The 23,460-nt window shown below is 45.1% G+C and overlaps 1 protein-coding gene across 9 annotated transcripts in view; it reads left to right on the plus strand.

Moving 5' to 3' along the window:
• LOC141056737 (uncharacterized) overlaps positions 1-23,460 on the plus strand; it is a 347,515-nt gene that overhangs the window by 173,299 nt on the left and 150,756 nt on the right. For all 9 annotated transcript variants that reach the window (XM_073553185.1, XM_073553184.1, XM_073553183.1 and 6 more), the window contains one exon: positions 22,425-22,503. In XM_073553185.1, coding sequence (XP_073409286.1) covers positions 22,425-22,503 — 79 coding nt within the window. The remainder of the gene's footprint in view (positions 1-22,424; positions 22,504-23,460) is intronic.

The following is a 23,460-nucleotide window of genomic DNA, read 5'->3' on the forward strand; positions in this document are numbered from 1 at the left end:
AACCCCCGCCCAATTCCACGGCCTCTTCCACCAGCCTTCCTCATTTTTGGTAGAAATGTAGACAAAATCCAACAAACTATATAGTAATGTAAAACAAGGTACAAGGTGTCTATAGGACAGGGGAGATTTTGAATTTCTGCAGACACTTGTGGACACTGGACACTTTTGGATTGTGTGAGGCCCACTGATATCTGAGCGCTATGTGACAGGTTCGATGGCACAGCTGTGACCAAAGTGACTAGAGGATAAGGGAGATTTTGAATCTCTGCACACACTTTTGGACACTGGACACTTTTGGATTGTGTGAGGCCCACTGATATCTGAGCGCTATGTGACAGGCTCGATGGCACAGCTGTGACCAAAGTGACTAGAGGATAAGGGAGATTTTGAATCTCTGCACACACTTTTGGACACTGGACGGACACTTTTGGATTGTGTGAGGCCCACTGATATCTGAGCGCTATGTGACAGGCTCGATGGCACAGCTGTGACCAAAGTGACTAGAGGATAAGGGAGATTTTGAATCTCTGCACACACTTTTGGACACTGGACACTTTTGGATTGTGTGAGGCCCACTGATATCTGAGCGCTATGTGACAGGCTCGATGGCACAGCTGTGACCAAAGTGACTAGAGGATAAGGGAGATTTTGAATCTCTGCACACACTTTTGGACACTGGATGGACACTTTTGGATTGTGTGAGGCCCACTGATATCTGAGCGCTATGTGACAGGCTCGATGGCACAGCTGTGACCAAAGTGACTAGAGGATAAGGGAGATTTTGAATCTCTGCACACACTTTTGGACACTGGACACTTTTGGATTGTGTGAGGCCCACTGATATCTGAGCGCTATGTGACAGGCTCGATGGCACAGCTGTGACCAAAGTGACTAGAGGATAAGGGAGATTTTGAATCTCTGCACACACTTTTGGACACTGGATGGACACTTTTGGATTGTGTGAGGCCCACTGATATCTGAGCGCTATGTGACAGGCTCGATGGCACAGCTGTGACCAAAGTGACTAGAGGATAAGGGAGATTTTGAATCTCTGCACACACTTTTGGACACTGGACACTTTTGGATTGTGTGAGGCCCACTGATATCTGAGCGCTATGTGACAGGCTCGATGGCACAGCTGTGACCAAAGTGACTAGAGGATAAGGGAGATTTTGAATCTCTACACACACTTTTGGACACTGGATGGACACTTTTGGATTGTGTGAGGCCCACTGATATCTGAGCGCTATGTGACAGGCTCGATGGCACAGCTGTGACCAAAGTGACTAGAGGATAAGGGAGATTTTGAATCTCTGCACACACTTTTGGACACTGGATGGACACTTTTGGATTGTGTGAGGCCCACTGATATCTGAGCGCTATGTGACAGGCTCGATGGCACAGCTGTGACCAAAGTGACTAGAGGATAAGGGAGATTTTGAATCTCTGCACACACTTTTGGACACTGGATGGACACTTTTGGATTGTGTGAGGCCCACTGATATCTGAGCGCTATGTGACAGGCTCGATGGCACAGCTGTGACCAAAGTGACTAGAGGATAAGGGAGATTTTGAATCTCTGCTCACACTTTTGGACACTGGACACTTTTGGATTGTGTGAGGCCCAATGAATATCTGAGCGCTATGTGACAGGCTCGATGGCACAGCTGTGACAAAAGTGACTAGAGGATAAGGGAGATTGGATTGCTTTTAAAAAAGCAGTTTGCGGAGCAGTGGGTAAACAGCAATGCAGGAATGTCAGGAAGCCTTAGAAGGCAGCCCAACAACCAACACCACTGATACACCACTATATAGCCTCCCCTTGCACTGCACACACAGTGACTGGTGTGTTGTGCAGGCCAAATTGCTAGCAGCAGAAGCAGTTTTTTTTTCTTCTCAGCAGGACAAAAAAAAAAATTGGGATTGCTTTTAAAAAAGCAGTTTGCGTAGCAGTGGGTAAACAGCAATGCAGGAATGTCAGGAAGCCTTAGAAGGCAGCCCAACAACCAACACCACTGATACACCACTATATAGCCTCCCCTTGCACTGCACACACAGTGACTGGTGTGTTGTGCAGGCCAAATCGCTAGCAGCAGAAGCAGTTTTTTTGTCTTCTTCCCTGCCTAACGCTCTCCCTACAGAATCAGCAGCAACCTCTCCCTATACTAAGATCGGCAGAAGTAAGATGGCGGTCGGCGTGCACGCCCTTTTATACCCCCTGTGACGCTCACCAAAGCAAGCCAATCACTTGCATGCCCTTCTGAAAGATGGTGGTGACCCGTGCCTATGTCATCACGTTGCCCACAGTGTCCGTGGATCCTGATTGGCTGAAAAAGAGCGCAAAACAAACTTTTGAAACGCGACTTTGGCGCGTAAGTCGCTGACCTCGTGGCCGACCTCATCCTAGGGTCGGGTTTCGTTTCATGAAACCCGACTTTGCCAAAAGTCGGCGACTTTTGAATTTTTTCGACCCGTTTCGCTCAACTCTAATGACGACTACTGGTTGGCCAGAATCCTCGGGCCATGCTATAAAGGCAAATTACGGAACATCATGTCACAGGAGAACCTTGAGATAATATTGGCTAACAAACAAGCAACTCTGGTAAACCGTTTGTTTGAGGCATTCCCAGCACACAGCAGTGGTGCTGGTTCTCCCACAAGCCGTAGAGGGCAAAATGGAAGAGGTGTTCGTGGTGCACACAGCCGAAGTGGTGTTGGAGATATGGGTTTCATGACCATGTTGTGGACTGATTTCTCAAGTACCGCTCACACGACTGGTAATACTGAATCGACTGCAAGTGACAGGAGACAGCAGTTGGCAACTATGGTTACAAACTACTTGTCCTCCCATATCGATGTTCTCCCTCACAGGTCATTCCCCTTTGACTATTGGGCCTGTAAACTGGACACCTGGCCTGAATTGGCACAATATGCCTTACAGATGCTCGCTTGCCCTACTGGTAGAGTACTATCTGAAAGAGTCTTCATTGCTGCTGAATCAATCCTGACAGAAAAAAGGACCCGTCTGTCGACCCAAACTGTTGATGACCTAACCTTCATTAAAATGAACCATGCATGGGTTTCAAAGGATTTTGTCCCACCTTCCCCTGATGACACATAGGTTGGCTCACTTTTGTCCTCCTATTCCTCGGACTTCTCCAATTCCTCCATTTGCAGCTGCTGAATGTCCAGTCTACACATCAACATATGCCATTTTTTCAACCTCCCGCACTGGGCTGCCCCCCCCAGGGCCGGGATCACCACTTGGCGCACCTGGGCTAGTGCTGTTACCCTGAACAGGTGGGTGGGCCCACTCTTGGGCGACGGCACTGGCACAGGGCCCTTCATAGTACAATAAAGTGTCTCTGACGGTGGGGGGGCCCACTCACCGTCAGACACACCGGCGTACTATGAGGGGCCCTGTGCCAGTACCGCCGCCCACAAGTGGGCCCCCCCTGCTTGCTCAGGGCCCCAGCACTTGCAATACTTACCTCTCCCTGCTCCACCGCTGTGTAGTCTGGGCAGTTAAATCCTTCACAGGGACGGGCACTACAAATTTGGTGAACTGGTCGATGATGGTTAAGACGTAGCTATGGCTTGTCCTGCTGAGCTCTACCTTCAGATGATCAATGGCTACCATTTGTAATGGACGTCGACTCACAATCGGTGCAGTGGTGCTTTATGATCAGCTTTCACAGTTTTCCTAGTCACAGACGTTTGACATTCCTGCCACCATTTTTCAATGTCTCCTATCATGCCAATCCAATAGAATCGCCTATGGCCTGTGGCTTCTGTCTTTTGCACTCCAAAGTGACCAAACAGATCATGATAGGCAGTGAGGACCATGTCTACATCTCTCCCTGTGATAACAATTTGATAGAGACGAGTAACGGTGATGGGATCCACGCTACTGCGATACAGCAATCCTTTCTTCACAAAGAACCATTTTCGCAGTCTCCATAGACAAAGTAATTGAGGGTCAGCATCGCCTCTGCAAATTCTCCCGGGAGGTTTTCCCATGATTAGTAATTCCCAAATTTCTGCAAACACTCGACTTTCCGTCTGTACTTGTATCCATCTAGTTTCCTGTAGCGGAGAGTCTGGACTCGCTTACTGAGACTGAAATATATACGAAGATTTAAAAGTACCCCAACACTGTATACTGGTGTATGCTTCAAATACCTTTCCCTTTTTCTACTTTTTATATTCTGGTGTAATCCATACTGAGCCTGTGAGAGTTTGTGTCTGACTCTGGTAAACTATAAGGAGATTTAAAATGACCCCAACACTGTATGCAGCTGTACACTTGTAATACATTACCCTTTTTTGACTTTTTACATTCTTGTCTAATCCATGCTGAGCCTGTGAGTGTCTTTGTCTGACTCCGGAAATAGACAGAGATTTACAATTATCCCTAAACTGGATACACCTGGTATCTGCTGATACAGTACCTTTTTTCAACATTTTGGATTACGGCAAAATCCATACTGACTGAGTGAGCGTCTGAGGGTGACTCCTGAAATACAGGGGTTGGACAAAATAATCGAAACACCTGGAAACATCAACAAAAGTTAGTTTAATATGCTGTAGGTCCACCTTTTGCGGCGATTACAGCCTCAATTATCCGAGGTATTGATTCATTCAAGGTGTGAATTGTTTCCAAAGGAATTGTAGCCAATTCTGTAGTCAAAACACCCTCCAGTTCTTTGAGCGATGATGGCGGCAGAAATCGACGTCTTACTTGAATCTCTAAAATCAGCCATAAATGCTCAATAATGTTGAGGTCTGGGGATTGTGAGGACCAGATGAGATGCTCAACTTCATTACAATGTTCCTCGTGCCATGCTTTAACGATTCTACATTTCTAGAATTCGACCTTTTCTTACTTTTGACTCTGCAAAAACTCTTACTGTTTCTCTTATTCATTCTCGTCTCGACTATTGTAACTCTCTTCTAATCGGTCTCCCTCTTACAAAACTCTCCCCTCTCCAATCTGTCTTGAATGCTGCAGCCAGGATCATATTCCTCACCAATCGTTACACCGATGCCTCTACCTTGTGCCAGTCATTACACTGGCTACCCATCCACTCCAGAATTCAGTATAAACTTATTACCCTCACCCACAAAGCCCTCCATGGCTCAGCACCACCCTACATCTCCTCCCTTGTTTCAGTATACCACCCTACCCGCGCCCTCCGTTCTGCTGATGACCTGAGGTTAGTATCCTCAATAGTCAGAACCTCCCACTCCCGTCTCCAAGACTTTACACGTGCCGCGCCAATTCTTTGGAATGCACTTCCCAGGTCAATACGATTAGTCCCCAGTCCCCACAATTTTAAGCGTGTCCTGAAAACGCATTTATTCAGACTGGCCTATCGCCTCAACACATTAACCTAACCTATCCCTGTGTGGCAGAGCCAAAAATTTTACCATAACCAGGTTCCCAGCATCATGTTCCCACATGCTTTATGCATCCATTAGCCCTCTGTGTCTGTACTGTTACACACTTAACATTATGGCTGGTCCATACAATCAGGGCAACTGTTACCACCCACCTTTCGTGTCTACCTCTTTCCTCATAGACTGTAAGCTTGCGAGCAGGGCCCTCACTCCTCTTGGTATTTGTTATAATCTACTGTATGTGATTATTGTTATGCTGTAATGTCTATTGTCTGTACAAATCCCCTCTGAAATGTAAAGTGCTGCGGAATATGTCGGCGCTATAAAAATAAAATTTATTATTATTATTATTCTAGCTGTATGAATTGGTGCATTTCATCCTGAAAGATGGCGTTCCACTCCGGGAACAGTACTTGAACCATAGGATGCACTTGGTCGCCCAAAATGCCTAAATAATTGCGGCTGTTAATTCTTCCATGAAGGGATATCATTGGCCCGGCGGATCTCCACGAAATAGCACCCCAGATCATCACATAACCTCCGCCATGTTTTACGGTTGGGAGAAGGCAGTCTGGATGGAATGCTTCTTTCGGCTGTCTCCAAACGTACACTCGGCCGAAGGTCGGAAATAGGGTAAATGATGATTCGTCTGAGAATATCACATGTTTCCACTGCTCGAGGGACCAATTCTGGAGGTTTCTACACTACTCTAAACGCTTGGAAACATTTGTCATTGAGAGCAGCGTTTTTAAAATTGCAGCTCTTCCGTGGAATCCAGATTTGTGTAGAACACGGTGAATATTGTTTGTGGAAACTGGGTTCTGTAGGTGTTCATTGAGCTCAGCATTGATTTTCGGAGCCGTGATCTTGTGATACTCTCTCACAATTCGCTTTAGAGTACGACAGTCTCTCTCAGTCAACTTCGATTTTCGGCTGGACATGTGCTTTGCTGCCGACGTTTTTCCTTCTCTTTCAAACACAGTTATTACTTTGGAGACAGTACCTCTTGACACGTCAAGCATTTGGGCACTTTCTATTACACTAGCGCCTGCCATACCAACAATTTGGCCTCTTTGAAAATCAGAGAGGTCTGCCATTGATATCAGGTTTTCATCAATGTTCTTACAGTTCTGCAAAATAAACAGTTAATTTACATACACATATCACATAACACAAATAATCAACTACAAAACATTACCATAAGTCACGGTTTGCATGTTTATAACATGTTCGAAGATTATGATGCCAAAACATTAGGTGTTTGCATTATTTTGTCCAACCCCTGTATATACGGAGTGTGTTTAAAAGCCCTCACCGCAGACCGCCATTTTTCTTCTGCCCATCTTTACAGTAGGGAGAGGTTGCTGATGCTGTTTATCATTTGGGAGACACTTAGGCCTGTAAACAGAAGTTCTTATGTGCTTGTGCTGAACGCAATTGTTGTGTACAGTTAGTGTGCAGTGACGGGAGGATTTTCTTGTGTGCAGCAGCGCTAGTTATTAGGCTGCCTGCCAGTGACAGGAAGGATTTTCTTGTGTGCAGCAGCGCTGATTATTAGCCTGCCTTATAGCAGTATTGCTGTGTGGACACTGCTGTGCAGACTGCTTTTTACACAGCACTCCTACTTTTATTCTGTTTTTCTGCACAGTGAATGAACGTTCATTATTTCCCACACCGTATAGAGCTGTACGCTCCTCATACACTACCATGTACCGGCTGGTATCACGAAGAAATACATGCTGACTATCTGTATGTGACTCCGGAAATATATAGGGAGATTTACATTTTCACTTTTACTATATACACCTGGTATCTGCAGATACAATACCTTAGTTCTAAATTTTTTATTACGGTATAATCCATACTGAGTGAGCGTGTGTGGTTTACTCCAATATATACAGAGATAAAAATTTTACCCTATACTATATACACCTCCTATCTTGTGATACAGTACCTTTGTTAGACATTTTGTTTTATGGTCAAATCCATACTGAGTGAGCGTCTGAGGGTGACTACGGAAATATATACGGAGATTTAAATTGTACCCTACAATATACATACTTGCTATCTTGTTATCCAGTTCCTTTTTTCAACATTTGGTATTATGGTCAAATCCAGACTGAGTGAGCGTCTGAGGGTGACTCCGGAAATATATACAGAGATTTAAAATTAGCCAAACACTGTATACAGCTGTACGCTTCTGATACAGTACCTTTTTTGCTATTTAGATTTTCTGGTGTAATCCAGACTGAGCCTGTGAACGTCTGTCTGTTACTCCGGAAATTTATTTGGAGATTTACGATTACCCCAACACTGTATACAGCTGTACATTTGTGATACATTACCCATTTACTGCTTTTTATATTCTGGTCTAATCCATACTGAGCCAGTGAGATTCTGTTTCTGACTCTGGAAATATATATGGAGATTTACGATGATCCCTACACTGTATACAGCTGTACGCTTCTGATCCATTACCCTTTTACTGCTTTTTATATTGTGATGTAATCCATACTGAGCCTGAGAGCATCTGTGTCTGCTTCCTAAAATATATATGGAGATTTAGAATGATTAAACTATACTATATATACCTGCTATCTGGTGATACTGTCCCCTTTTTCAATTTTTTATATTATTGTCTAATCCATACTGAGCCTGAGAGCGTCTGTGTCTGCCTCCTGAAATACATATGGAGATTTTTTCTATTTTCACTATACTATATATACCTGGTATCTGTTGATACAGTACCCTTTGTGTCAGAAAGTCCTCCTCCACCCACCACTCTAAGTGCATCATGGACACCTTGAACATTGGCCCATATGTGTGATTATGTCTTGCAGATCTTCTTTTTATATTATGGTGTGATCCATACTGAGCCTGTGAGAGTCTGTGTGATACTACTGAAATATATATGTAGATTTAAAAATTAACCCAACACTGTATACAGCTGTGTCATGATTTGTAGTCTTGCCCTGTCCTGTATTTTGTATAATATGTCATTTAACTTTCCTCTGGTTCATTTGCTGTAAATTAACCATGTCTCCTTCCCCCAATACTTTGCAATGTCTTGTGATGTACCTGAACCATAATCTAATTTAGGCTTGTGTCAACAGCTAGTGGAACTTTGGCTATTGTTTTCCTAAGCAGAAGATAACCTACAATACACATCCTGTAGACTAAGTGGAGCCCTTACATTTCTAGAATCTTCCGATGGACCAAACCATTGAATAGTAGGTGTGACCCCTACCCCCCTTCAGATGGACTGATCCCAGGAGCCCTGACAATACATTCTTGCTTTAAGATCAGATGTGAGTTGGATGCTAAAAGAGAAGGACGAGGCTGTCTGAGGAAGCTTCGGCCTCTGTGTGATAGTGGTGGATTTCTGGGACTCTTAAAGGACTATGGTTTTGTGATCTGGCACAAGGATTGTCGGGAGGTGCCCCCGAATCAGTTTCCTGTGGACTTATTTTGGGACTCTGCAGATTACCTTCGTGTTGTTCCTGTTTTTTGGTCAATAAATCTGTTGGATTATTCCCAGGCCTGTTGTCCCTCCTTGCTCTGGAGAATACTCCCGTCACAAACTGGTTGGCAGCGCTGGGATCAGAGCAGAAGGAATGGAGGACAACGGCCCATCAACATCTGGAACCAGCACCGCAGAGTACAAGAACTGGACTGCGGTGAACCTACAAACAAAGGCCCGTGAACTGGGAGTCGGCTACAAGGGACTCTCCAAGGAGCAGCTGATTGAGGCTTTGGAAGCAGTTCACCTGCAAGATGATGCTGAGGAAGGATCCTCACAGCAAAGAGAGGAAAGGCGGCAGTCGGAGGTAAATACCCAAAAAAGTCAGTGGGTTGTGTGGTACGAGGAGGAGATGGCCTTGCTGGGAGAAGAGGCTACCATAGAAGATAAGAGGGAGGTCATGCGCACAGCCAAGGAGAGGCAGCGCAGGATGGAGGAGAGGGCAATGCTGGAGAGGGAGATCACTTTGGAGGCAGCGAGAAGCTCCAGACAGACTGTACCCACAGCATCCCCCATGAGGGAACTCCCCAGAGTGTCCCGCAAAGACTTCAAGCCGTTTAATGAGGCTTCCGGTGACATTGAGGGCTTCTTCCTGGACTTTGAGCATCAGTGTCGATTAATGGAAGTCCCGGAAAGGGAGCGCGTCCGACATCTTGTGGGGCTCTTAGAGGGTGGAGCTGCCGCAGCCTATAGAGCTATGGACCCTCGGTTGAACTGTGAGTATGCGGAGATTAAACAGACTATTCTAGAACATTATGCTGTGACCCCAGACACTTACAGGACTCAGTTCCGTACTTTAGCCTGTGATGAGGAAGTGTCCTTCAAGATGTATGCTCACAAACTCAAACATATATGTCATCGCTGGCTGGAGGCAGAGGAGGCCATAACCTGGGAAACGTTCCTGCAGGTCATCCTAAAAGAGCAGTTTTATTTTAAGTGCCCCGCTGAGATCCGGGAATGGGTGCGTGAAAGGAGACCAGCAACAGTGGAGGAAGCTGCAGCTCTAGCTGATGAGGCTCTCACCATCAAGCCTCAGTGGAAAAAATTACTACTCAGGGAGAAAAACACTACCAGCCCCCCAACGCTGGCGGCCCCTGGTCCTTCTGCCTCCAATATTCACCATCCCACTAGACCATCAACTCATGGTGACCTTCGTGTGACTGTGCCTCGCATTACTCCTGCTCCACCTTTGGGACTACGACGTGGAGGAAGAATCCCAGAGCGCAGATGCTATGGATGTGGGCAGCCCGGGCATATGCAATTCCAATGTCCAGGTGTACGGAGGCAGAACACCTACAGACCGCCTTTGCCTGTTCATTATCTACAGACCCCCTCACCTGGAGAAGAGATGGATTCAGTGCCTGATGACTTGCCAAGTGACTCTGATATCCTGGCTTCCCTACCAGGAGTCTATGGGGTGCGAGCCCCAGCCACCTGTTCTTCTGATCTTCAGCACAAACATCTACAGGAGGTCGTGCTGGATGGTCAAAAAGTTGTTGGCTTCCGTGACACTGGGGCTTTTCTCACCATAGCCGATCCCCGAGTAATTCAACCAGAAGCAATTCAAAAGGGACCAGGAATTGCCATTGAATTGGCTGGAGGTACCCAGAGATATATTCCAAGAGCGAGTGTGACCCTGGATTATGGCTTTGGGGCCAAACAATGCATGGTCGGTGTGATGAGCGGCCTCCCTGCAGACGTTCTTCTAGGAAATGATGTGGGGAATCTTCATTGCCACTTTGTCGGTGCGGTAACCCGAAGTCAAGCCAAGAGAGCAGCAAATGTGGACGTGTACAACCCTTCCATGGAAATGAGGCCACCAGAACCGCCGTCACAGCCGGTGAGTGATTCTTCTTGTGGGGATAATATGAATGTTACCTGGGATAAAGTTCAGTTTAGACAAGAAGTGGAGACTGACCCCACCCTAGCTAGTTTTAGAGCTCGAGCTGAAATAGGGCAGCTAGGGGAGAATGGAGAAAGAATTATCAGAGAAAATGGACTTCTGTATCGGGTTACCAATGCCGACTCCCTAGATAAGCCCTGGACTTATAGCAAACAGCTGATTGTTCCTCAGAAATACAGAATTCCCCTATTACACCTTGCTCATGATATTCCTACTGCTGGCCATCAAGGCAAAACCCGCACCGAGAGGCGATTGACTCAATCTTTCTATTGGCCTGGGATTTCCCAAGCAGTGGCGCATTTCTGCCGAACTTGCGACATATGTCAGCGTAGAGGGCGACCCGGAGATCACCCAAAGGCACCCCTGCAACCGATCCCTATAATAGAAGAACCCTTTCAAAGAGTAGCTGTTGATATCATTGGACCTCTGGCTAAACCAAGTAAATCTGGAAAGCAGTACATTCTCACTGTTGTGGACTATGCCACCCGATATCCAGAAGCGGTGGCCTTGTCAAGTATTTCTGCAGCCAAGGTGGCCGAGGCCCTGGTTACCATTTTCACCAGAGTAGGATTTCCCAGTGAGATCTTGTCGGACCAAGGCTCCCAGTTCATGTCAGAGCTGGTCCAGTGTCTGTGGCGCACCTGTGGAGTACGAGCGATCCGCACGACCCCGTATCATCCCCAAACAAATGGACTTTGTGAACGATTTAATGGCACTCTGAAGAATATGCTGAGGGCCTTCACTGACAGAGATTCAAATTGGGAGAAGTACCTACCCCATCTCTTGTTTGCCTATCGGGAAGTTCCCCAGGAGTCCACTGGGTTCTCCCCCTTTGAACTACTCTGTGGAAGAAAGGTCCGAGGACCCTTAACCCTGCTCAAGGAATACTGGGAGGGGCAAGTTGAAGATACAGGGGCCCCTGTTGTCCCTTATGTCCTAAAGCTGCGAGAAACCCTGGCCCAACTTGCTAGTTTTGCCCAGAGTCATGTGCGGATGGCTCAAACCAGACAGAAGACATGGTATGACCGTAAAGCACGCTACCGGGAGTTTGTAGAAGGACAACAGGTCTTAATGATTGTTCCCCATCGGCAGAATAAACTGCAGACAACATGGGAGGGTCCCTTCCGGGTTCTCAGAAAACTGAATGACACCAATTACCTTCTTGCTTTAGATGATCAGGGGCTAAGACAAAAGACTGTCCATGTGAATATGATTAAGGAGTACCATGACCGGACCCTTCCAATGATAGCAAGCTGTCGGCTAGCTTCAGAGGACGGTCAAGAGGATGAGGACTCCCTACCTGATCTCGTGGAAGCAGCGAGAGCCCCATCCACTGTGGAACAGGTTCCTCTGGGAGATCACCTGGATTCCTTACAGAAAAACCAGATGCTGGGAGTGCTTCAACAGAGACGTGCTGCTTTCTCATCCCAACCAGGCCGAACCACCATCACCCAACATCATGTGGACACTCAGGGCATCCGTCCCATACAACAGGCTCCTTACCGGGTACCTGAATCAGTTCGAAACACCATGCAGCACGAACTGGAGGAGATGCTACAGTTTGGGGTAATCCAGGCCTCCCATAGCCCTTGGGCCTCTCCTGTGGTGTTAGTACCCAAGAAGGATGGGAGTACTCGATTTTGTGTGGACTATCGACGACTAAACGACCATACCGTCAGTGATCCTTACCCAATGCCTCGTATTGACGAACTTCTAGACCGACTGGCTGGATCCCGATATGTAACTATCTTTGATCTCAGTAAGGGATACTGGCAAATCCCTCTGACGGAGGAGGGGAGAGAACGGTCCGCTTTTATAACCCCCTTTGGTCTGTATGAATTCCTAAATATGCCCTTTGGAATGAAGAATGCCCCGGCCACCTTCCAGAGAATGGTGGACCAGATCCTCCGGGGATGTGGTGACTTTGCTTGTGCCTACTTGGATGATATCGCCATCTTCAGCCAGACGTGGGAGGAACATCTGAACCAAGTAGCCGTTATTCTTGACCTGCTTCTTGCAGCAGGCCTAACCATTCGACCAGATAAATGCCAATTGGGGATGGGTGAAGTCCAGTACCTAGGGCATAGAGTAGGAGGAGGGAAGCTCCGTCCCGAACCTGCCAAAATCCAGGCTATTAGAGACTGGCCTGTACCCCAAACTAAGAAACAAGTTATGGCTTTTTTGGGCACTGCCAGTTATTACCGAAAATTTGTTTCTCATTTCAGCACTGTGGCCAAGCCTCTTACCGACCTGACCAAGAAAACGATGCCCCGGCTGGTGATCTGGACTCCAGCCTGTGATGAGGCTTTTAACCAGCTGAAGGACGCTCTGGTCTGTGACCCTGTTCTGGCTGCTCCAGACTACAAGAGGAGATTCATTGTGCAGACGGACGCCTCTGCTTATGGACTGGGAGCTGTCCTCAGCCAGGTGAATGCAGCTGGGGACGAGCACCCCATTGCCTACCTCAGCCGGAAACTGCTGGACCGAGAAGTGGCCTATGCAACTGTTGAAAAAGAATGTCTGGCTGTAGTGTGGGCCCTTAGGAAACTAAGGCCGTATCTGTATGGACGAGAATTCACTGTCATTACTGATCACAATCCCCTCACCTGGCTGAACAGAGTCTCTGGGGACAATGGACGCTTACTACGATGGAGCCTGGCACTGCAGCCCTATAACTTTACCATACAGTATAGAAGAGGCAGCCAACACCAAAATGCAGATGGACTGTCCAGGCAAGAGGAGCCCTGAGTCCTGTCAGCCATGCCTGTGTGTACTTAACCAGTGACCTGTAGAGGTCCCTAGTACGTACACAAATTGGGAGGGGAAGGGATTGTCATGATTTGTAGTCTTGCCCTGTCCTGTATTTTGTATAATATGTCATTTAACTTTCCTCTGGTTCATTTGCTGTAAATTAACCATGTCTCCTTCCCCCAATACTTTGCAATGTCTTGTGATGTACCTGAACCATAATCTAATTTAGGCTTGTGTCAACAGCTAGTGGAACTTTGGCTATTGTTTTCCTAAGCAGAAGATAACCTACAATACACATCCTGTAGACTAAGTGGAGCTCTTACATTTCTAGAATCTTCCGATGGACCAAACCATTGAATAGTAGGTGTGACCCCTACCCCCCTTCAGATGGACTGATCCCAGGAGCCCTGACAATACATTCTTGCTTTAAGATCAGATGTGAGTTGGATGCTAAAAGAGAAGGACGAGGCTGTCTGAGGAAGCTTCGGCCTCTGTGTGATAGTGGTGGATTTCTGGGACTCTTAAAGGACTATGGTTTTGTGATCTGGCACAAGGATTGTCGGGAGGTGCCCCCGAATCAGTTTCCTGTGGACTTATTTTGGGACTCTGCAGATTACCTTCGTGTTGTTCCTGTTTTTTGGTCAATAAATCTGTTGGATTATTCCCAGGCCTGTTGTCCCTCCTTGCTCTGGAGAATACTCCCGTCACAAGCTGTACGCTTGTGAAACATTACCCATTTACTGCTTTTTATATTCTGGTCTAATGCATACTGAGCCAGTGAGAGTCTGTTTCTGACTCTGGAAATATATACGGAGATTTACAATGATCCCTACACTGTATACAGCTGTACGCTTTGGATCCATTACCCTTTTACCGCTTTTTATATTGTGGTGTAATCCATACTGAGCCTGAGAGCATCTGTGTCTGCTTCCTGAAATTTATATGGAGATTTAGAATGTTTAAACTATACTATATATACCTGGTATCTGGTGATACAGTATCCTTTTTCACCTTTCTATATTCTTGTCGAATCCATACTGGGCCTGAGAGCGTCTGTGTCTGCCTCCTGAAATATATATGGAGATTTAGAATGTTTAAACTATACTATATATACCTGCTATCTGGTGATACTGTACCCTTTTTCAACTTTTTATATTATTGTCTAATCCATACTGAGCCTGAGAGCGTCTGTGTCTGCCTCCTGAAATACATACGGAGATTTTTTTCTATTTTCACTATACTATATATACCTGGTATCTGTTGATACAGTACCCTTTGTGCCAGAAAGTCCTCCTCCACCCACCACTCTAAGTGCATCATTGACACCTTGAACATTGGCCCACATGTGTGATTATTTCTTGCAGAACTTCTTTTTATATTATGGTCTGATCCATACTGAGCCTGTGAGATTCTGTGTGTTACTACTGAAATATATATGTAGATTTAAAAATTACCCCAACTCTGTTTATAGCTGTACGCTTCTGATACATTACCCATATACTGCTTTTTATATTCTGGTCTAATGCATACTGAGCCAGTGAGAGTCTGTTTCTGACTCTGGAAATATATATGGAGATGGACAATGATTCCTACACTGTATACAGCTGTACGCTTCTGATCCATTACCCTTTTACTGCTTTTTATATTGTGGTGTAACCTATACTGAGCCTGAGAGCATCTGTGTCTGCTTCCTGAAATATATATGGAGATTTAGAATGTTTAAACTATACTATATATACCTGGCATCTGGTGATACTGTACCCTTTTTCTACTTTTTATATTCTTGTCTAATCCATACTGGGCCTGAGGGCATCTGTGTCTGCCTCCTGAAATATATACGGAGATTTAGAATGTTTAGACTATACTATATATACCTGGTATCTGGTGTTACTGTACCCTTTCTCAACTTTCTATATCCTTGTTGAATCCATACTGGGCCTGAGAGTGTCTGTGTCTGCCTCCTGAAATATATACAGAGATTTAGAATGTTTAAACTGTACTATATATACCTTGTATCTGGTGCTACTGTACCCTTTTTCAACTTTTTACATTATTGTCTAACCATACTGAGCCTGAGAGTGTCTGTGTCTGCTTCCTGAAATATATACGGAGATTTAGAATGTTTAAACTATACTATATATACCTGGTATCTGGTGATACTGTACCCTTTTTCAACTTTTTATATTCTTGTCTAATCCATACTGGGCCTGAGGGCGTCTGTGTCTGCCTCCTGAAATATACACAGAGATTTAGAATGTTTAGACTATACTATATATACCTGGTATCTGGTGTTACTGTACCCTTTCTCAACTTTCTATATCCTTGTCGAATCCATACTGGGCCTGAGAGCGTCTGTGTCTGCCTCCTGAAATATATACGGAGATTTAGAATGTTTAGACTATACTATATATACCTGTTATCTGGTGTTACTGTACCCTTTCTCAACTTTCTATATCCTTGTCGAATCCATACTGGGCCTGAGAGCGTCTGTGTCTGCCTCCTGAGATATATACGGAGATTTAGAATGTTTAAACTGTACTATATATACCTTGTATCTGGTGATACTGTACCCTTTTTCAACTTTTTACATTATTGTCTAATCCATACTGAGCCTGAGAGCATCTGTCTGCTTCCTGAAATATATACGGAGATTTAGAATGTTTAAACTATACTATATATACCTGGTATCTGGTGTTACTGTACCCTTTCTCAACTTTCTATATTCTTGTCGAATCCATACTGGGCCTGAGAGCGTCTGTGTCTGCCTCCTGAAATATATATGGAGAATTAGAATGTTTAAACTATACTATATATCTTGTATCTGGTGATACTGTACCCTTTTTCAACTTTTTATATTATTGTGTAATCCATACTGAGCCTGTGAGTGTCTGTGTCTGACTCCTGAAATATATACGGAGATTTACAATTATTCCTAGACTGTATTAAGCTGTACGCTTCTAATACAGTGCCATATATCTGCTGGTATTTGTGGGTCCATTTTCACAAAAATTAGGACGTTTGGTGGAAGAGGCCATGGACGTGGACGTGGGGGGCCAGCTGGTACTGATGGTGATGGTGGTGCATCTGCTGGTAGTGCCAAAGGTGCAATAGCAGCAATGGCAGGAGGTGTTGAGCTTGCGGCAACGTCTGGCTCTGGAAGGCCTGGAAGGCTCCCTTTTCTGGGAGTAGGTAAACCTCTTTTGAAGCCGGAGCATCAGGAACTGGTTTTGGCTTACATTGCCAAAACAGCCTCCAGCTCTATCGCCTCCTCTTCTGAAGTTTCAAAAAATGCAAGCACTGAGTCATTAGTGCAGGCTTCTGGTCAGGAACAACCCCTTTCCTTGTGTCCTTCACCCCCACCAAAAGTGAAGGATGTGGCAGCCCACACTTCAGATTACTCCATGGAGCTCTTTTCACATAACATGCCTGGGTTATCAGGTCAAATCCTGAATTCCCCAGTCCAACATGAATCAGAGATGGAGTGCACTGATGCACAGCCACTGCTAGATGATTCTGATGGTACATTCACCCACAGCACTACATTCCCCTCGCACTCTACAGAGCCAGAATCTGACCCTGATGAAACTCAGGTGCACCTTCTCGCATACTATACCACCTTACACGGTGACACAGAGGAAGGTGCATATGAAAGTGCCGGTTCCCTGAGCAGGTGTGGGGGGCATACTCATGGGCAATGGCACTGGCACAGGGCCCCTCATAGTACGCAAAAGTGTCTCTGCCGATGGGAGGGCCCACTCACCATCAGACACACCGGCGTACTATGAGGGGCCCTGTGCCAGTGCCGTTGCCCATGAGTGGGCCCCCCTGCTTGCTCAGGGCCACAGCACTTGCAATACTTACCTCTCCCTGCTCCACCGCCGTGACATCTTCCGCGTTTCCTGACAGTAACATTCAGGTCAGAGAGCGCGATGACATCACGTCTGTATGCCCTCTGCCTAAACAGTTCAAGGGCAGAGAGCTGGAAGATGGCGACGCTGAGGAGTCCAGAGTAGAGCAGTGCCCAGCGTGGAGAAGTATTTAATTTTTTAAAGGTTGGGAGCAATTTTTAGGGAGCACTATACACTGGAGAATGATATATGGGGCCCATCATACACTGGGGCATCATCCATGAGGCCCATCATATACTGGAGCATCATCCATGAGGCTCACCATATACTGGAGCATTCCAAATGGGGGACATCAGACACTAGAGCAGCATTTACGGGGCCCATTATACACCGGAGCATTAGAAATGGGGCCCATTATATATGGAGCATTATTTGGGCCCATAAGACACTGGAGCATCATCCATGTGGCCCATCATATACTTGAGCATTCTAAATGGGGCAGATTATATATGGAGCATTATTTGGGCCCATCATACACTGGAGCATCATCCATGAGGCCCATCATATACTGGAGCATTCCAAATTGGGGACATCAGACACTGGAGCAGCATTTGTGGGGCCCATTACACACTGGAGCATTAGAAATGGGGCCCATTATATATGGAGCATTATTTGGGCCCATAAGACACTGGAGCATCATCCATGGGGCCCATCATATACTGGAGCATTCTAAATGGGGCAGATCAGACACTGGAGCAGCATCTATGGGGCCCACTATACACTGGAGCATTAGAAATGGGGCCCATTATATATGGAGCATTATTTGGGCCCATAAGACACTGGAGCATCATCCATGGGGACCAACATATACTGTAGCATTATGTGGAGCTCATCCTATACTGCATGGAACATTATATGGGACCAATTATTCTGTATGGAGAAATAAATGGGGGCTCATTATTCTGTATGACATACTATGTGGTGGCCATAATACTGTATGGAGTAAAATACTGTCCGTTTTTTGAGCTATTGTTGAATTTAAAATAGATATCTGTCATGTCATGTAAGAAGTGAAGTATTTTTCATTGTAATATACCAATATTTCTCTGCCGTATCGGATCATCATGAATTGTGGTATGTGTTAAAGGGGCTCACTGACACTCTTTCGCCCGGGGCGCACGAAAACCTGGAGCCAGCCCTGCTCCCCCCACAACTTTAGCCAAATAACCCTCAGTAAATTAAGGTTAACAGGCTTAAGTAATAAGAATTGATGTTGTTGGCATTGAAATGGACACTGTAGGTGTGTTTACTGTCCTCTACACCCTGTTGACTTTGCTTCCCCATTGACTTGCATTGGGTTTCATGTTTCAGTCGGACCCCCGACTTTTCCCGATAGTCGGCCGATTTCGTTCGACTCGACTTTTGAATAACTCGGGTTTCATGAAACCCGACTCGACTCTAAAAAGGCAAAGTCGCTCATCTCTATTCTTAATTTATTTTACTGCTGGAGCCGTGTAACTAAAGTTTCCTACCTCTAGTAATATACATACCAGCCCCTATCTTCCTCTGTGGTTGTCTTTTTGACCTGCCGGATTGCTCTAGTGTTTTATTGATGAGCCGGATGTTACTACTGAATGTAGGGCTATGAGAGTCAGAATGAGGTAAGAACCAGGCTTTCGTAGACTTACAATGAAAGCTTGTGACCGTTATCTCTGACTTCCGGTCAATCAGAAACTACTGTCATAATGTGATTGAGCGGGACAGGAGTAGAGATGAGCGAACCTTCCAAGGTTCGATTTGGTGTGCTAAATGTCCCGGTGTTCTCCGAACATGTTTGCGGAACTGTTCAATGAATGTACCTGAACTCCATTAAATTCAATGGGAGGCCAAACCAAACGTATACACAACATCTTAAGAAGTGACAAAAAGCTTCCCAAACAACTAAAATTAGGGGCAGACAGATGAAAAGTGGCATCAATTGACCCACAGTAGAAATTTGCTAATCGCACAGCAGCAGTCAGAAATGGGCCATGCATGAGGTATCAGGGCCTGAGCCAACATTTACAGCTTTGAATTGAAGTTTCAATGAAGACCTGGTGGTTAAGGGAGCGGTATAAGCCTTCTTTGCTGTGAGTCTTAATAACACACGCAAAAGCTCCAATTTTTTTTCCAGATACACTCAGTTGGCACAAACATCAGTTTCATAGTGTACTATTGGAAGAAAAATGTAAGGAAAGTAGCACAGATAGTTGACTGATCAATTGACCCACAGTAAAACATTTTAAAATGGTACAGAAGCAGTCAGCAATGGGCCATGCATGAGGTATCAGGGTCTGATATGAAAAGAATATTCACTGCGCTTCACTCCCATGGGTGTGGAATGTGGTGAATATTCATTCCCTTTAGTAGCGGGGACACGTGAATGCCGACAACTGTAGGAAGCCGGCGGCTAACACTGCTCTCTACTAAATGGCAGGCAGTGAATACTGACTGCCCTCCATGCACATAGTCCAATGTGCAGAGAAATGACTATTCTGGCAGCTGTCCTTTGGCTTGTAAGCAGTGCATGACGTTCCTGCCATGCACTGCTTACAAGCATAAAGCAGCTGCTGACATCAGAGCAAGACGCTTCGAGATAGCACATGAAGGTAAGTGTAATGGTTTGTTTTTTTATGTTTTTCTGATTGGGCTATGCATACCATGATGGGGATGGGGGCCAATCATACCAGGATAAGGATGAGGCCGTGCATACCAAGACAGAGATGGGAGCCCTGCATAACAGGATAGGGATGGGTGCCAATCATACCAGGATAAGGCTGGGGTCATGCATACTAGGATGGAGATGGGGGTCATGCATACCAGGATAGGAATGGGGATGACCATTCCTACCAGGATAGGGATGAAAGGACCATTCCTAGCAAGCTAGGGATGAGAGGAACATGCCTATCAGGTTAGAGATAAGGGGGACATGCCTAACAGACTAAAGATAAGGGGGACATGCATACCAGAATGGACATCAGGAGGCCATGCATACCAGGCTAGGGTTAAGGGGGCAATACACTCCAGGATAGGGATGAGGGAGCCATGCCGACCAGGATAGGGATGAGGGAACCATGCATACCAGGATAGGGTTGAGGAGGCCATGCATACCAGGATAAGGATGACGGGGTCCATGCACACCAGGATGGGGATGAGGAGACCATGCATGCCAGGATAGGGATGAGGGGGCATGTAAACAAGGATGGGGATGAGAGGGGCCATGCATTCCAGGGTAGGGATGAGGAGGCCATGCATTCCAGGATAGGGATGAGGAGGCCATGCATTCCAGGATAGGGATGAGGAGGCCATGTGTACCAGGATAGGGATGAGGGGGCCATATATACCAGGATAGGGGATATTAAGTACAGAATTGACCATATCTTTTGCTTCAATTTTTTTTCTAATTTCCTCCTCTAAAACCTAGGTGCATCTTATGGTCGGGTGTGTATTATAGTCTGAAAAATATAGTATCTCCCCTGCCCATGTTTGTTCGTACAGGTGTCAGTGGTGAAATGCGCTCTGGCAGACATAGATTTTTTCAGGGAACGGGTAATGTTGTCTGTGACATGCTGGTGTAGCTCAGGCACATCTTTCTTGGAGAAGTAATGATGACTGGGCAACTGGCACTTGGAGACTGTGACAGCCATTAGTTTTCAGAAACCATCAGTGTCCACCAGGTGGAAAGGCAGCATTTCCATGGCCAACAGATTGAAGATGGTGGAGTTAGTGATTTGGATTAGCAAATAGGGCCTCCTGGCTGAACCCCAATATTATGCCTAATGATTTTTAAGAGGAAATGTGGCCTCCTGATTCTTCACTGCAACACAATTTTATCCCAAACTAATTAGATTAGCAAACAGGGTTTCCTGGCTGGACCCCTATATTAGGCCTCATGATTTTGAAGAGGAAATGGGGCCTTGTGATTCCTCATTGCAGCACAGTTTTTGCCCAAGTGATTTTGATTTTTAGCACAATCTAGTTAGATGCTGGAAGACCGATTTCACACAGGACACGATCCTATCTAGCTAACTGACAAGTTCACTTTCAGCCGCAGCAGGAGCGGCCTTTCTGAGCTGTTACACTGATAAAATGGTACCAGCAATTCCAAGATGTCTGCTTTTTATATGGACAAGGGCATGTGACTTCGGCAGCCAATCACAGAAGACCTTGTGTCTTGACTTTGTGGATGGTTTCTGCAACTGCCAGAATGTACACACATTAAGTTATTACAGAACAAAAAAAATAACCTCCACTGCTGACCTAGACACCCCCCTCCTTTCATCAAACATGTCCCTCCTATTTTCCCCTCTCATTTCATAGCTCCACTATCCTAGACAAGGTCAAAGCAAAATCATTAGAGGAAACGCATTCATTTACCCATCTGTGACCGAATTTTGCCGACTTTGAGTAAAAATTCTCTGGAAACTAAACACGAATCCGAATGTGCTACATTCATGCCGAATTTGCGATTGGCGAACGTTTTTCGAAAAGTTTGCTCATCTCTAGACAGGAGTGGCACCAGTAAAAGCAGAAGATGATGGCTGGTAAGTATATTACTAGGAGCAGGGAACATGGATTAGTGATATCACTAGAGTGGTGAAACAACAGAAAAAAACCTGGAGTTGTGGGTTAAGACCTGCAAAAAAATCTCTCCCTTTATGCTTTATGCTGTCTCCCTCCACTGCTTACCCAAAATGTAATACCCTTCTTTTCTGACTTTTGTCATGTTTTTTGGTTCTGCTTGCACATCCAAAATGTCTAGACCCCTGTGTTATTTTGCTTAAAAATCATTGAGATGTCTCATTCATCCTGGAGTCTCAGGTTCTTTTGTATTATCATATGGGCTGGGCTAGTAAGATCAAAATTTCTCTAAACTATATTACGGTACTTGTGGTAATGGGTAACATGATTGAAATTGAAAATTAATGACTTGATTAGATAACATTTGGCTTTTATATTTCAGTTGTGAACCAAGAGAGAAGTTTTCAATTTTAGAAGAAAGAGTGCCAAGTACTGACAAAACAGGTCGAGGTTTATACCAGGTGAGACAACTGATATTCAGTTTAGTATTGCATTTCTGTCTATTTGTCTGCAGGTCATTTCTGCAAAAATACTTTGGTTAGTTATGATCTATCAGTTTTCACCAGAATTCTGACATAAAACTAAAGAGAAAGAAAAAAACGCTATTTTTTGCGCAATCCGTATTTGCTCAAAATTCATGTGATGTTTGTTGTTTTTAACTTCATTCCAGCCTTGCCAACTTTTTTCAAAATGGATGAGCTTTAGCAAGGAAAGATTGTAGCAAAGCTGGCGACGACTGGAGTAAAAATATCACAATTCTCAAACTGTTTGATCACCATCGTTCTGATTCTCAGCCCCAAAAAACCCTGGGTAACCATCAAGAATATAATATTAAATATAAAATACTAGATGGTGGCCCGATTCTAACGCATCAGGTATTCTAGAATATCTCTCTCTCCGCGCCGCAGAGCTCCCGACGGACGCGTGTGTCGTTCGAAAGCGCTGATTGGTCGCGGCCGGCCGGGCGCGACCAATCAGCGCCGCAAGGTTTCCGTTACAAACAGACAGACAGACAGAATTAGACGATTATAAAGTAGATAATACATAAAATGCTATTATCTTTATTCCTATTTATTAAAACCTCTTAATTCATCAATACAATTAAAATTTCTTGATACTTAACTAGATGGATAAATGAAATTAAACTGGTCAAAATAAATTAATAAATTAACCACCTTGCTATGTGTATAAGGCTTGTGCATACATATACACACTCTCCACACACCCAATACGCTATGCTGCCATATTCTTTCCTAAACTAGCAATAGAATTTCAATACTGGGAAAAAAAATATAAAAAGTATATAGAATTAGATAAAATGAGACTGTATGAGCCAAAGTGAGAAGTAAAAAAATAATTTGGACCATATTATAACCTCACTTGCCAAAGACAAGATGCTACACTATTATTCCGTGATC

The sequence above is a fragment of the Dendrobates tinctorius genome, unplaced genomic scaffold (assembly GCF_039654945.1).
Source record: "Dendrobates tinctorius isolate UK_male_01 unplaced genomic scaffold, ASM3965494v1 ptg000199l, whole genome shotgun sequence".
NCBI lineage: Eukaryota > Metazoa > Chordata > Amphibia > Anura > Dendrobatidae > Dendrobates > Dendrobates tinctorius.